The sequence below is a fragment of the Mya arenaria genome, chromosome 2, assembly GCF_026914265.1.
Source record: "Mya arenaria isolate MELC-2E11 chromosome 2, ASM2691426v1".
NCBI lineage: Eukaryota > Metazoa > Mollusca > Bivalvia > Myida > Myidae > Mya > Mya arenaria.
Window position 1 is genome coordinate 29,135,381 of NC_069123.1, and position 16,372 is coordinate 29,151,752.

General features: G+C 33.5%; 1 protein-coding gene across 1 annotated transcript; it reads left to right on the top strand.

Moving 5' to 3' along the window:
* Positions 1–9,767: 9,767 nt before the first annotated feature.
* Positions 9,768–11,105, top strand: LOC128214152 (neuronal acetylcholine receptor subunit beta-3-like). The gene has a single exon (XM_052920467.1). It carries the CDS (start codon positions 9,768–9,770, stop codon positions 11,103–11,105), a length of 1,338 nt encoding a protein of 445 aa, XP_052776427.1.
* Positions 11,106–16,372: the final 5,267 nt, after the last annotated feature.

Below are 16,372 nucleotides of genomic sequence, written 5' to 3' on the forward strand. Positions count from 1 at the left end.
TATCAATACGGTTAAAAAAGGTAACAGATACCTTTAGTCTTCAGTAGCGTATGAAACTAATACTTTCTTTACAATATTCTCGTTTTTTGTTCTTCTTCCGAATATACATAAACAGTTTTCAAACTCATATTGCCGTATAGTTTCACAATTGACTAGGCCGTCAATCCTTCTTAAAATACAACTCTATATAACCCCCTTTGAAGTCACGCGATACCTCACCCTGTTTATATGAAGAGTTTCACTAGTCAGAGGAGACTCATTTGGATTCAGATAATGATTTTGTCAAATAAAATAAGTAATTATCGACGGCGGCAGGTTATTCAGCTCTCTCAAAATATGTTATATATTTCGATATATTACAGCTAATTATTATAGGTTATCGTAAAAAGAGGCATTAAAATTCCATAGTCCACATTCTGATTATGTCACAGCTTTAAAAAGGAAAATGTATTTATAGTTATATTCAAATGTTAGTTTTATTTGTACAAAAATAATTATCCTTTTTCATGATGAGTAAGTTGCAACTATGTTCACTGTATTCCATTAGAACAGAACGTGCTGTATGATATCATTGCTTTATTTTTATGGCCTGGTTCTGCCGTCCTCTTTTAATGATGTTTGCTAGCTACTTGCGTTGTTGTATTGAAAGGTTTCGAGTTATTGGGGATTGATTTGCGCTTATAATTACTGCGATGGCACCCAACTAATTTCCTAAACAAACTTCAGTCAATATCAATACTAATTGGTCCAAATTGAAGGTAATTTTACATGTCCTGTTATTGATTTTGTATGAATAATTCAAGCGATATTTTAATTATGAGTATTACTTAGATATCTTATAGAAAAGTTTACGGTTATAAATTATTTGGGTAACTTAAAGTTCAGATCGCCCTTGACGAAATCAAACCGGTAGATGTATTCTTAGTTGTATTCAACATAAAGAAAGGTACTGTTAAAGTTGTTATCCAAAAAATATTGAAGATGAATTCCATTTAATATGTATTTGTTTATATCTTGAATCTTATACGAAAAAATGTGTTAAACGATATTATTATACAGTAAGCATCCGTATGTGATTAAGTTCGTAAAATTCAATGAACGCCAAAACAGAGTTTCAAGTTTCAAGTTTTATTTTTATAAATGTAATAAACCAGAAGGTTCATAGACCAATGAGGTATAAACAGACAAGAAATGTGTCTGTTATAGATGCATTCTGTTTAAATGGAACTCTGTTAAATGTGTAGGTTTAACGCTGTTTCTGTTCACCCTCACCTTATTAGATCACATTGAATCATATACTAATTCATTTTTTGAATTACCTGTTCATTTACCGTGTTTGTGTTAATATAATGTATGTGGTTCCGAAGACAAGTCAATTCAAGTTGAGTCAAATCAAAATCTGTTTGTTTTGGATTAAACCATTTGTTTAGATAATGTCTGGAAACCGGTGATATAAGACACTGGCACCGGATTTTCAAACTCAATCATTTTTAAAAAAAAAATCAAAAAAAATCTTATAATTCCGAACTAAAAATTATAATACCGAAAATGTGACAAAATATTGAAAAATATGTTTTCATATAAATATGCACTTTGTACTGTAAAATATACTTACATGGTATTGAACGTTTCGCTACCCGGGGCACGTAATCGTCTAATTACTCAGTTCAAATGAACTTCTGCAGATTAAAAGCCGATCGCCAGAGGCTCGCTTACTAACAAATTTTATGAACTCGTTTAATAAAATCTTGTATAAAATGACAACTCAGTAAACAACAATGATGTCTTTCCTTAAAATGTGAATGAGCCCCTTTATGTAAAGAAGGACTCTTGTGAAATATGTATGAAATGTCAAAATAATTAACTAGCTAAATTTGCACGATATTTTAGCTCGTCTTTTCATTGAAGGTGTTGTATAATGGTCTTGGTGTTGTCGTCGGCGTCGGCGCGCAAAAACCTCGTTTACACCTATACACATGAATTAATGTTTCTGAAACCATGCACACACAGGTAAGCAAGTCCATGCATTCGACACTCTTTGGCCATTTTCCATCGAAAACAACCTCGGATGTATATGGACGGTTTACAATGTCAGAAATCTTTACATATTAACTACAATGCAAGTAGATCGTGTAGTATTTTGAATATAGCAGTCAAACGTTATGACTTTTAACTCTGCTGTTTGACAATTTTGGTCCTGAATGTTGACAACAAATGGTATTGGCAGTCTGTGAAACTGAAACTAATTCAGGATCTTACATATTTGACTCAATTAAGTGATTGTTCATGCATAGACAACAAATGTTTAAAGCAGTCGAATTTTCCAGTTCTGACAATAGCAAGCTCAGACCAATTTGAATGGAATTTTGAATTTGACATGTAATTGTTAAGCACATGGGCCCACTTTTCATACTGGCAGTTGAAGAAATAGAAAACGTTAAAGGGGCTGTCTCACAGATGATAAAATATCGAAAAAAAAGAAAATTGACGAAAAATTACATAAACTTGGCATCGATGTGTACAATGCATTGAAACTTACTACATGAAGTACCACATAGTTTACAATTTATTTAAGTTCAGCAGTTATTTCCTATTTTTCCTTTAAAAAAGATTACTGGGTATGTCTCCCAGGTAGAATTCATTCCTTATGCGTGTTTGGCTAGTCGGTGTTATCACGTGATATTACCGAGGTAGGTGTTTTGCTTAATTATGTCACCCTATTGGAGTAAGCCTTAAGTTCAGTGAATAAGACACTGGACTTCAATTTTGGCGACGCGGGTTCGAACCCGGTCTCCGACACAATTTATTTTTACATTTTGGTACTTATTTTTACAATTATGATTTCATAGCGTAACACATTCTATTAGATAATTGTCCTGAGATTCGTTACAGAAAAAAAACTTTTTTTGGTGCCAATCTGTGACACAGTCCCTTTAAATCAACATTGGTGATCAAACGAGTGAGTAATCCCATCCGTGTTAAATAAAATTCTAAATAATAAAGCATTGTTTTAAAAGTTTAATTTTCCGTACGCATGTTACATTCGCAAAGAGATTCGATCAACTAGTGAACTGCCCTCGACCAAATAATCTACTTTAATCTCTCTGTGGCCCATTAAAGCGGCACTCTCACAGATATACCATTTTTACAACTTTTTTTATTTTTGTCTTGGAAAGGGCATTTTTTGCATAAATATCTGCAAACCAATGAATCAAGATTGCTGACAAAAGATCAGATCGTAGATTTTTATTTTTCCGTTCAAAAATTAATGTTTTTATGGCTTAAACAGTTACTAACGGTGTAAGAAAAATGCATAAAACATCATTTTTTAAATTTAAATATAAAAATCTGCGATCTATTTTTGTCAGCAGTCTTATACAACTAGGTTTCTTTGGATTTTCGCAAAAATTGGCTGTTCAAAGACAAAAAATAAAAATGTTGTCAAAACGTTCAATCTGTGAGAGTGCAGCTTTAAGGTTAGTGAATGCATACTAGTCACCTTTAAACATTTCTATTAATATGCTATTGTGTATAACACTAGCGCTTCTAGGATGGGCCTAAAATCGTCCAATTTTACTTTTTATTTTATTAGGCAAAAAAAAAATTGTTTGTTTCGGGTAACCTTCCCAAAATGTCTAGGTAGGGTAGGTAGGGATTTTTTTTTTTCAAAATCTGTCGTAAGTTCAGAGTGTTTTCTTGCATATGGCAGTCTTTCCTACATTCCTGTCATTGCCTGACTTTGTTTTATCATATAAACAATAATTCTGATTGAAATCTCCATTTATCCGCCCTTCGTAACTCTCTATTCGCTAACGAATATTTTTTTTGCTCTGAAACGGAAAAAAATAGTTAGGGTCGGCGCATTTTTATAGGTAGGGTCGGGTTACCCGAAACAGACATATATTTTTTAGGCCTTATAGGAGAAAAAGGGTAATGAAATACTATAAATGAACCATTTCGGACTACAAATTGTTATAATATTCTCTGGGGAGTACCACCAAACCCCATGTCAATACTTTAAACATAATTAATTTCGGTTCTTAGGAAGGGCGCAAGACAAAAGGTTACGCCCCTTTATATCTGTATATATATATATATATATATATATATATATATATATATATATATATATATATATATATATATATATATATATATATATATATATATATATAAATGTCAATAACTTCTGTTGAAAATTACATTAGACATAAGGATGAGGCTAATAATACTAACGTATGCTATCAATACTGTATTTAATACCACTCTTATTTACTGATCGGTATTATGTTGCAGTAATTTGTTTCAATACAATACAATAAAATACATGCAATACAATACAATACAATACAATATAAACAACTTTATTACACTCAGATCATATATACATGGCCACATGAGAACAAATAAGATTAATCAATAGTGGCAATAAGAACTCAATAATACTAATACGAAGAAGGGTGACTTTGTCTAGAGTGGCTAAAATAAAATGGTTGTATATATTTTATAGTCCTTCATGTATAAAATACATCTCTTTCGAGAGAAATACAGATTGTCAAACTGACAGAAAATATTTAAACTGTAACTTTCATGTTTGTTTCCTTTTAAGAAATAAAATAAGATCAAGAATGTGTTTAAATAAGAAAATTTAAATTATAAAGTATCAGCTCAGTAGAAATAGCATTCGGAGCTCCTCGGCCATTTTTATCGAAAACAACCTCGGCTGAATGCCGGTACATCGGTTGAAGTAGTTCGTAAATTTTTGAATTATATCATTCATTAATTGTAGTGTTTAATAGTTGTAATTATTGATCTAAGTTCAAATTGATTGCCAGTGAAGTGAATTATTGCAAACATAATTAAGATTCCCAAGAGTTAAGTCATAAAGTGTAACTGCTATATAAAATTATTACGCGATCTACTTGCAGCGGACTTAAACGTACCACTTTTTGAGTTTATAAACTGTCCAAATACATCCGAGGAGTTCCGAATTGGAGTGTGATCGCCTTTATTTGAATGCATTTGAAAGTATGGCATTCCATTATGAAAGCATATGAGTCTCTTCAGATAGCCCAAATAGCCAAAAACAAATGTTATGCAAAGCTAATGCAGGTGTTCATTTTTAAATCGTTGAAAATTTACCTATCGGACTTATTTATGCGTTCGTTTTCATGTACATTAATAGTTTTCCATTAAAGTGACACTATTATTCAAATTTAATGCACACACTTGTATAATAAACATGAATTTTGAGGTATAAACTTTTAAAAACTTACTAAATAATGCATTTATGCAAATTTTGAATTACTGATAACAAGATTGTAACCGTGTACTTAATAGCAAAAAACACAAAAATATTAAATGATTGGTGAGTGCTAAAATATTTAGTGTGATCAACTATCGTCTCACAAGGTAGAAATAACGTGTTTTCCGCACCTTCCTTACAAATTAAACTCGGTATCCTTCATTTGAACCATTGTTTTCGATATTTATTCATCCTTTTTGGTATATGAAAGCAGTTGTATGAATTGTGGTAAATATATTTTGGGAGTAAGAGTGCATCTTTAACCAATCTTTGCCCTAATATGTGTTTTGGTTTGTTGTCTGAGCTGGGATTTTAGTAGTGATTTAGTACAAATATTTACATTCTTAATTTCAATTTCAAGTTCAATTTCAAAAATTTATTTAAATATCATGGTTTTGCATTCGGAACACCTCGGCCATTTTCCGTCCAAAACGACCTCGGATGTATGCCGGTACATCGGTAGAATTAGCTCGTCATATTTTAAGTAATTGTATAAGTTAATTTTAGAGTTATAACGTGTATTTTGTATTATAATCTATAAATTGATTGCCATTAAAGTGAATTATAGCATAAATGATTAAGATTCCCCAGAGTAAAGTCATTACGTTTAACTGCTAAATTAAAATTACTATATAATCAACTTGCAGGGTAGTTAAAATGCAAAAGATTTCTGACATTGTAAACCGTCCATACACATCCGAGGTTGTTTTCGATGGAAAATGGCCAAGGAGTGTCGAATGCATGGACTTGCTACCTGGGTGTGCATGGTCTTTGACAACATTAATTCATGTGTATAGGTATGACCGAGGTCTTAACACGCCTACGTCGACGACAACACCGATGCCATTATACAATACCTTCGATGAAAAGACGAGCTAAAATAACTTGCAAATTATTGTAAATTATTTGACAGTTTATACACATTTCAAAAGGGTCCTTCTTTACATAAAGGTTTTAAGGGAAGATATCATTGTTGTGTTTATTTGGGGGAGAAAAAGCTTCGATGATAAATTTGTCCAAAAAGCGTAAGTAATATCATTGAAAATTGAATAATTTTACCCTATAATTTACAAATTGTTGTTCATGTTTGCTCATACAGGATAGCAAAATAACAAATATTTCAACAATTTTTAAAAGAGCGTTGCACTCTAACAGATTGACCGATTAGACAACTTTTTCATTTTTTGTCTCAGAATCAACTGATTTTGGCATAAGTGTTTTCAAATCAGTCATATAAGATAACACACACACTAGAACAGATCTGAACTGTTTAGAAAACTGCTGAAAGCAACAACATTTTTTCTTAAAGCGTTAGTTACGCTCACAGTTTTCGAACGTAAATATGAAAAACTGCGACCTTATCTTTTGTCAGAAGTCTTATATCATCGGTTTCAAGACATTAACTCAACTATTGGTCCAATCCAAAACGAACGAATAAAAAAGTTGTCAAAACAGTCCATCCGTGAGTGTGAAGCTTTAAAGCCTGTGAGTCCCTCCACCGCTTAAGCTTTTCGCATGCCAATGTTAATAAGACGCCAGAAAAAAATATCAATGGCTCTATGCTCCCTAATACACCATAAATTGTAACCACGCCCCCCCCACCCCACAGGTCAGCGGCTTTACCGGGGATATCGGGGAAAATGGGCCGTGTTTTACCTGCCAGGTACCCCGCAGTGCCTAGTGAATGCGGTGGTTTTGTTTTCGCTCCGAAAATAGCGGGGAATGTGCCTTACCTAGGTATACCGGGATGCGGGGGCATATGGTGGGAATATTACCAACAGTTTGTCCTCGCAGGGTGGGGATTTTACCCAGGATTGGCTGGACCGAAAGTCAAAGTCCCCGCTATTGCCCGGATCTTGAGCGTGGTTAAAGTTGACTGGTGCATTAATTCTGAGACAAATTACCTGCATGATATTTTCTTAATTTATTGACAATTTTAAAATCAAAGATTTTAATACTGCATATATTGAGTAGGAACATAACAGATTGACATAAATTGCAGAATAATTATTCTGTTGATATGTTGCATCATAAAATGTGATAGACGGTGTGTTTTAGAAAACGTTTAATTTTATTGATGACGAAGTCTAAACAGCCCTGTATATTGTTGTTGTTGTGTTGGTGTTTTCCCTTGAATAGCTAACACGGCACCATAACTATTTCCTATATTTTGTTGTTTTTTTTTTTTCAAAAACTCCTAGGCAGTAACCTCCCTTGGCGAGCAGCGAAAAGGGAAGTTTTGAAAAACTAACATTATGTCATTCAACATTCAAAAGAATCAATTCCAGACTGTTTTCTCATAATGTATAATCATTTGTTCCTATTAATTTACTAATTCCATTAAAGTTTGTGCGCAAAAGACAAATACAACCGTTACAGTATCATCAACAATTATGTCTTTCGAATTCTCTAACTATTTTAGCATTGAAGTACACAAACTCTTGTCATAATTGATCTAGATTCATATTTTTCTTCCAGATTTATCGCGCCGATTTAATGCTATGCATCGACGTTTTTCTTGTTAAGACGTGTACCAGGTACATCGTCTTCGAGAGAGTAATCATTTTGATTTGACTGAACTTGAATTGACTTGTCTTCGTTACAAAATATATTAACACAAACACGGTAAATGAACAGGTAATTCAAAATATAAAATAGAAGTATTTGAACTTACGCAATGTGATCTAATAAGGTGAGGATGAACAGAAACAACGTTAAACCTACACATTTAACAGAGGTCAATTTAACAGTGTATGTATACCACGTGATAAATTGCGTCATAAATGCTATGTCATAAGGCAACATTTTGCTTCAAATAAAGACTTTAAATAAATTTTACGTTCCTATTTCTTCACCCTTTTAAATGAAACATATCGCTGTCTACGCCGCTTAAGGAGCCCCGCCTTCGGTCTTTTACCAAAGTTTGATTGAGAGTTTAGTTTCTTTAAATACTTCGACAAACCTTTTCACAATACGGCCGTCTGACGAAGCACTGCCAAAGCATTATTTTGGAAAACAGGTTTGTCGATGTGTTTGATGAAACTAATCACCTTATCAAATTCCGGTAATAAAACTTAGGCGGGGCTCATCAAGCGGCATAGGCTGCTCTTTGTTTCATTTAAAATGGTGTAGTTAAAGAAAAGTTATCTTTGATTTAAGTTTTCATTTTTAGCAAAATATTGTCTTCCGACGAAGCACTTATGACGAAATTATCAGGTGGTATGTATAAACACACTGTTTAAACATAATGCATCTATAACAGACACATTTCTTGTATGTTTATGCCTCATGGGTCTACGACCTTCTGGTATATTAAAACTTGAAACTTTTTTTACGAACTTAAACACATACGGATGATTACTGTATAATAATATCGCTTAACGTATTTTATTCGTGTAACATTCCAGATAAGGACAAATACATATGAAATGGAATTCATCTTCAATATTTCTTGGATAACAACTTGAACAGTACCGTTTTTTATGTTGAAAACAATAACGGATATATCCACCGGTTTGATTTCGTCTAGGACGATCTGAAACTTTAAGTTAACCAAAGAATCACCGTAAACTTTTCTATAAGCTATCTAAGTAATACTCATAATCAAAATATCGCTTGAATTATTCATACAAAATCAATAACAGGACAGGTAAAATTACCTTAAATTTGGATCAATTAGTATTGATATTGACTGAAGTTTGTTTGGGGGATTAGTTGGGTGCCATTGAAGTAATTATAAGCGCAAATCAATCCCCAATCACTCGAAACCTTTCAATACTACAACGCAAGTAGCTAGCAAACATCATTAAAAGGGAACGGCAGAACCAGGCCATACAAATAAAGCATTGATATCATACAGTACGTAGTGGTCTAATGAAATACAATGAATAAAGTTGCGACTTACTCATCATGAGAAAGGAGAATTATTTTTTTATTTGACAAATACAATAACATTTGAGTATAACTTACATTTTCATATTTAGAGCTTTGACATAATCAGGATGTGGACTATGGACTTAAATGTCTCTTTTTACGATAATCTTTATTATTCAGCTGTAATATATCGCATTATATAAGATATTTTAGAGAGCTGAATAACCTGCCGCCGTCGATAATTACCTATTTTATCTGACAAAATCATTATCCGAATCCAAATGAGTCTCCTCTGGCTAGTGAAACTCTTCATATAAACAGGGTGAGGTATCGCGTGACTTCGAAGGGAGTTATGTAGATTTGTATTTTAAGAAGGATTGACGGCCTAGTCAATTGTGAAACTATACGGCAATATGAGTTTGAAAACTGAAGAAGACCAAAAAACGTGTATATTGTACTGAAAACTAAAGGTATCGGTTACCTTTTTTAACCGTACTGATAATTAGACCTCTCAAATGACTGAGATCAGACACTTTTATTTGTAATTAATCAGTTGTTTCAAAACTGCCTTGCAGGACAGACTGTTAAAATGAAGACTTTTACACCCTTCTGTGTGTTACTGACCGTTATTGTGTTGGAATGCCTATTGCCAAACGCTCACGGTAAAAACTACACTGATGCAATGAATCTCCGCTCGACTTTACTACAAAATTACCACAAGGATATCGTGCCTCTAGCAAACCAGTCGTCCACCATGAAGGTGAACGTTACTTTGTATCTTTACTCGTTGTTGGAAATTGATAGCGTAAAAGGATCAGTGACGATGCCGCTGATGACAATGTGCACATGGATGGACGAACAACTAACATGGACGCCGTCAGATCATGGAGGTATTGAGGAGATTGCTTTCTACCAGAGCGAAGTTTGGAAACCTCCGTTGAGCCTTGGTACTCCAATCGAATTTGTTATCATGCAAAACGACATGATGCATGTGATTGTGATGCATAACGGAATGGCCATGATGTCCCCTGGAAATATCATCGAGAGCGCCTGCACTTTCAACATGAAGTTCTGGCCCTTTGATAAACAGGTGTGTGATGTGAGTTTCTGGGCCTACGATGTTATAGACAACCAAGTGGAACTTAACATTCCTGACGACGGTTTTGTCAGCCTTGTGACCAAAAACGCTGAGTGGATATTAGAATCTACGAGGTTCTTCAAACGGCAGTCTGGAATGATGAAAGAAGTCGTTTTTCGGCTGTACCTGAAACGCCAGTCTGGGTTTTATGTTTTGACCATTCTGCTTCCAATTATTGGCTTGTCAATTCTTGGAACAATGGCTTTCCTTCTTCCCGTCGATTCCGGAGAACGGATTGGGTTTTCAATAACAGTTATGCTATCACTGTCTGTGTTTCTTACAGTTATTGCAGAAGAAATGCCCAAAACATCGGAACCTATTTCCATAGCCGCAGTACTAATTGTTTTTCAGACGGTCTGTGGGTTAGCCGAGACTATGATCGCTATTCTCACCGTGTTAGTGTATCAAAAAGATGAAAAAGAAAAACTGCCTAGCTGGGGTAAAGCGTTTATAAGGGCAAGGAAATATATATATAAATGTTTCAATAACAAAGTAGAAGATGAGTCTCACAGCGATAACGTCGAGGCAATGAAGGAGTCTACATCCGGGAACCTCAAAAGAAATCAATTACTGGATTCAAACAAAGGTATCACTGAAGAAAGGAAAGCTGACAGAGCAAATGACATTGATAACGGCAAAGATGAAGATGGAAATGAAACTTCTGAATGGGTACTCCTGTCTGATGCTATTGACAAAGTTTCATTTATGTTTTTCTTTGGTATTTGTGTCCTAGTAACACTTGTCCTGATGGTCTACATGATTGCTGGGTCAGAGTATGTGGAATATTGAATATAGCGTAAATGAGTACTTTAAGGTCTAGAAATACCTAATACGTTGGTGTTATAAAAATGATTAAAAGTTTTTTTATAATTTAAATGTAGTGCCATTGTAAAAGTCATGCTAAAGCAAATCACATGTCTTGTTCCCAGTACAACATATGTCTATGATAAAACTCCTTTGGTTAGAAATTGGCCTTTTTAAAGTTGAACTTAGCGAAACCGTTATTTTAAACAAATTTATGAAATGCTTATAAGAACGTGTAAACGACATGTAAATATTTTATTCAAGATATTTTTGTTAACAATTTAAAATTAGTCCTTGTGGAATTTCTGGCTTTTTTGCTAAGTTGAAATTTCCCTCAAATATTGCTATCAAGACCAACCGACCTGTTATAGAAATTTATTTGGTATTATTCAAATCATTATATTACTATTCAACACGTTTTAACTCAAAGAAACAATTCAAATATATCGACAATAATTTTGCCACAGCGACATCTAGTAGTAAATGCAAGTAAAGTATTACACTGACGTTAAATTCACATGCAAAACGTTTCTACGTCAAATAGAAAGTACAACAACAATGATAAAATGGTGTGTTCCTATCTTAATGTAGAGTTTTTGAACCGTACACAAACCATGTCGGGGTTGCTCTGATTGAAAACAATAACATAATTTAAATATCCCGTGCGAGTCATGGACTTTGAGTCATTATAACTTTGTGTTTTGAGTGCTGTTTTTTTAATTGCTGTGGATGTTTTATTAATAAATAAGTGATTTGATATTGGCCATGTTATTTGTCCGAGGGAGGTCGTATTGGCACGAAGTCGAAGGCCCAGTTTAATTAGCCAATCAGATTCTTTAAAAATGCGGGCTTTATATCTATATCGCTTTTCGGCCCGAGGCCGCTAACTGATATAGATGTTGGCACTGTTAAAGAGAAGGCTTTTGTATTATTGGACGAGGCAAATGTTGAGTTTAAGGGCATATAATTTAATAAATAATTTTAAAGGTTTAATTTTATGTTCTTTTGATGCTTCTTCTGCATTTTTTTACCATTAACATGTTAATTAAAAGTAAAAAAGTTGTACCATTTCATAATATCAAGTTTTTAATTGTAAAACTACCACGGCAAATGGTTAAACTGTTAACAAAATGTAAATGGATATAAATATCACCGTTTCAGATCTTAACAGTCCTCAACTCATGCATTGCACCTTGTTGCAAAGCGTATTCTTTGTTTTCGTCAAAACAATAAATCCCATATCGGAACATATCAGACATTACAATTACTTTTGCTCAATATAAATTGAATAAAGGAAGGAAAAAACTTGATAAATACGTTCCCCATATTTTTCATAATTCAGTGATAATGTCACTTTCACTTAAATATTGAAATATTTCTTAACGTAGTTCGATAATATGTGGGTTTTTTTTTCAATAAAATAATGATTTATCTGTAACCGTAGGTCGATACTATTATATATCATGTATATTAAAATAAATAAATTACTCGGCCTAAGTTTGGTCCCATGCCACTTTCACTAGAATAATAAAAAAGACTTTAAATAAAGTGCGATAGTATGTCACTTTCACTTAAAATGAACTATTTAAACATAGTCTGATTGTGTGTCGGTTTCATTACAATAATAAAATAGTTTAAAAGTTCGATGTTTTGTTACTTTCACTAAAATAATTAAAACCTTTGAAAATAGTCTGCTTATATGTTGTGACCGTAGTTCAACTCTTCTGATCCTGTCCATTGAAATATTTGTGACCGTAGTTCAACTCTTCTGATCCTGTCCATTGAAATATTTGTGACCGTAATTCAACTCTTCTGATCCTGTCCATTGAAATATTTGTGACCGTAGTTCAACTCTTCTGATTCTGTCCATTGAAATATTTGTGACCGTAGTTCGACGTTACTGTTACTGTCCATTCAAATATTTGTGATTGTAGCCCAACTCCTCTGTTTGTTGAAATATTTGTGACAGTAGTTCAACGGTATTGCTCCTGTCCTTTTAAATACTTGTGACTGTAGCCCATCTCTTCTGATCCTGTTCGTTGAAATATTTGTAACAGTAGTTCAACGGTACTGCTTCTGTCCATTGAAATATTTGTGACCTTAGTTCAACTCTTCTGATCCTGTCCATTGAAATATTTGTGACCATAGTCCAACTCTTCTGATCCTGTCCATTGAAATATTTGTGACCGTAGTTCAACTCTTCTGATTCTGTCCATTGAAATATTTGTGACCGTAGTTCAACTCTTCTGATTCTGTCCATTGAAATATTTGTGACCGTAGTTCAACTCTTCTGATTCTGTCCATTGAAATATTTGTGACCGTAGTTCGACGTTACTGTTACTGTCCATTCAAATATTTGTGACTGTAGCCCAACTCCTCTGATCCTGTTCGTTGAAATATTTGTGACAGTAGTTCAACGGTATTGCTCCTGTCCTTTTAAATACTTGTGACTGTAGCCCATCTCTTCTGATCCTGTTCGTTGAAATATTTGTAACAGTAGTTCAACGGTACTGCTCCTGTCCATTGAAATATTTGTGACCATAGTCCAACTCTTCTGATCCTGTCCATTGAAATATTTGTGACCGTAGTTCAACACTTCTGATTCTGTTCATTGAAATATTTGTGACCGTAGTTTAACTCTTCTGATCCTGTCCATTGAAATATTTGTGACCATAGTCCAACTCTTCTGATCCTGTCCATTGAAATATTTGTGACCGTAGTTTAACTCTTCTGATCCTGTCCATTGAAATATTTGTGACCATAGTCCAACTCTTCTGATCCTGTCCATTGAAATATTTGTGACCATAGTCCAACTCTTCTGATTCTGTCCATTGAAATATTTGTGACCATAGTCCAACTCTTCTGATTCTGTCCATTGAAATATTTGTGACCGTAGTTTAACTCTTCTGATCCTGTCCATTGAAATATTTGTGACCATAGTCCAACTCTTCTGATTCTGTCCATTGAAATATTTGTGACCGTAGTTAAACTCTTCTGATTCTGTTCATTAAAATATTTGTGACCATAGTCCAACTCTTCTGATCCTGTCCATTGAAATATTTGTGACCGTAGTTTAACTCTTCTGATCCTGTCCATTGAAATATTTGTGACCATAGTCCAACTCTTCTGATCCTGTCCATTGAAATATTTGTGACCGTAGTTTAACTCTTCTGATCCTGTCCATTGAAATATTTGTGACCGTAGTTCATCGATTTCATGTTTTGTTTTGCTTTTGTTTATATCAGTTTGAAGATAAGAGTGAAACTTAGTTTAAAAAGTATTTGATTGCGGATTTAAATGTATATATATTTATTATTTTTATTTGTATTAATTTTGTATTTGTTTTAATATACGATTAAGTGTTAATATCTATCAATACTGCAAATACAATGTTCTATTTTGACCATCATTGTCGTTAATGAAGATGTGTTCCCACAATAAACGTTTATATTTTATTTAAGGTATTCGATGTACAAATGAGATGTTCGTTTTGCCATGTCATTGACCGTAATATTATGTTTTATGCCTGTCGAACCAAAAGAAGTTTGGCAAAAGAGAAAAGGGTATTGCTTTCTAAATAACTGATATGTAAAAATACCTTAAAAATTACCCAAAGTACATATTGCTGCAGTTTGTATATTTTTTTTTCACTGAATTCGGAAATGAATCGAAATACTTTTTAATCTTTAAGGTCAAAACAGCGAAGAAGATCCGTATGATATTCACAGTAGTTGATTGGAATGAACTTCTGTTTATGGTGTCAAATGTCCTGTTAACATTTAGTGATATTTAACCGAAAATATTTATTTTTCTTTAGATTTATCAAAGGGATCTGTCCTTCGAACGATCAAGCTTAAAATAACTATGAATTACTGAAGTTTTACAATGTAAAAAATCTCGAAATGCCTAAATAAGTCAGATATTTGATGAATCTGAAAAAAAAACAAAATACTATATTTTTAAAGTTTAATGTCACTGAATAAATTACTGGTCATATGACACCAAAGCAGGAGTTCAATCCCATCAAACTACTGTGTTATTGTACAGCATACAGTGTCCATCGGTTCCTTTTTCTACGAAATGACAGTTACAATTGCGGCGAACGCCTAGGAGCTGTAAACAACCATGTTAAAAAACAACTCTTAGTCTGTTTTTTTTTTTACTTCAAATACAATGGAAACTACAGGGACAAGCCCAGTTGTCAAGACTCCAGGAACAAAAACCTTGTTTAGGGGTACATGTTAAGAAAAAAACCTACCCTAAACGTGAAAGACAAACGCACAAACACCGCAAACAAAACACACACGCATCAACATTGTACTAGTGTATTGATACACAACAACAAAAGTACACATCAACATTGTACTAGTGTATTTATACACAACAACAAAAGTAGCAGCAGCAACAACAATAACAACCACAATCTAAATAACTTTTTTTTTCAATCGTGACTATATCGTAACAAACGTTTAAATTATAAGAGGTACAGCTGAAATACTTATTTGAAATAATTGTACCCAGAAGTGGATGCCATCGTTCGTCTTTGGTTTTGGTGAGTTGGGCAGGGACATAATTCAACACTTGTAAAACAGCTATGTACCTTGCTTTATTACCGTGTGTTTATTGTCTCTTGCAATATATGTTCTAAGTTTCATGAGAATTCCTTTATTTTCTTTCAATATTTAAGTTATTGCACGATGACGATTAATCAAAACACATCGGCCAATATCCAATAACTATCCCGAAGCCTTTCGGAGGTGGCCGAGTTGTTACGATTGGATGATCTATCGAAAAGTGCCAGGCTAAAATAACTTGTTTCGCGAACGAGTATCAAGACTATTTATTTAGCAGAAAACAATCGCTAATTACCTGAAGCCTTCCATTATTACAACAATAGTACAAGGTAAATATTATTACAATTGTAGGGTAGTACCAGGTCATAGATCTATATAATTGATAACGTTTATTCTGGTATACTAATTGAATTAAAAATAACACGAGTGTGACTTAAACATTATACGAATGGAGACTATTTATTCACTGATAAACTGCCAATATGATTATAAACCCCTTTTCTGATTTCAAACAGTGATAAAAACAGCAGATGGACTGTGGTGAATTTATATCATCTACTGAAATGTGTATGTAATCTTCATAAATATTGATAAAGTTATAAAAACAGACCGTGTAGCTAACTGTAAAGCAATACTTTTTTGAAGAGTGTTAACATACATTTTACATACCAAATATAA

Coding starts and splice junctions, on each gene's coding strand:
- LOC128214152 (XM_052920467.1), top strand. CDS start 9,768: ATGAAGACTTTTACACCCTTCTGTGTGTTACTGACCGTTATTGTGTTG.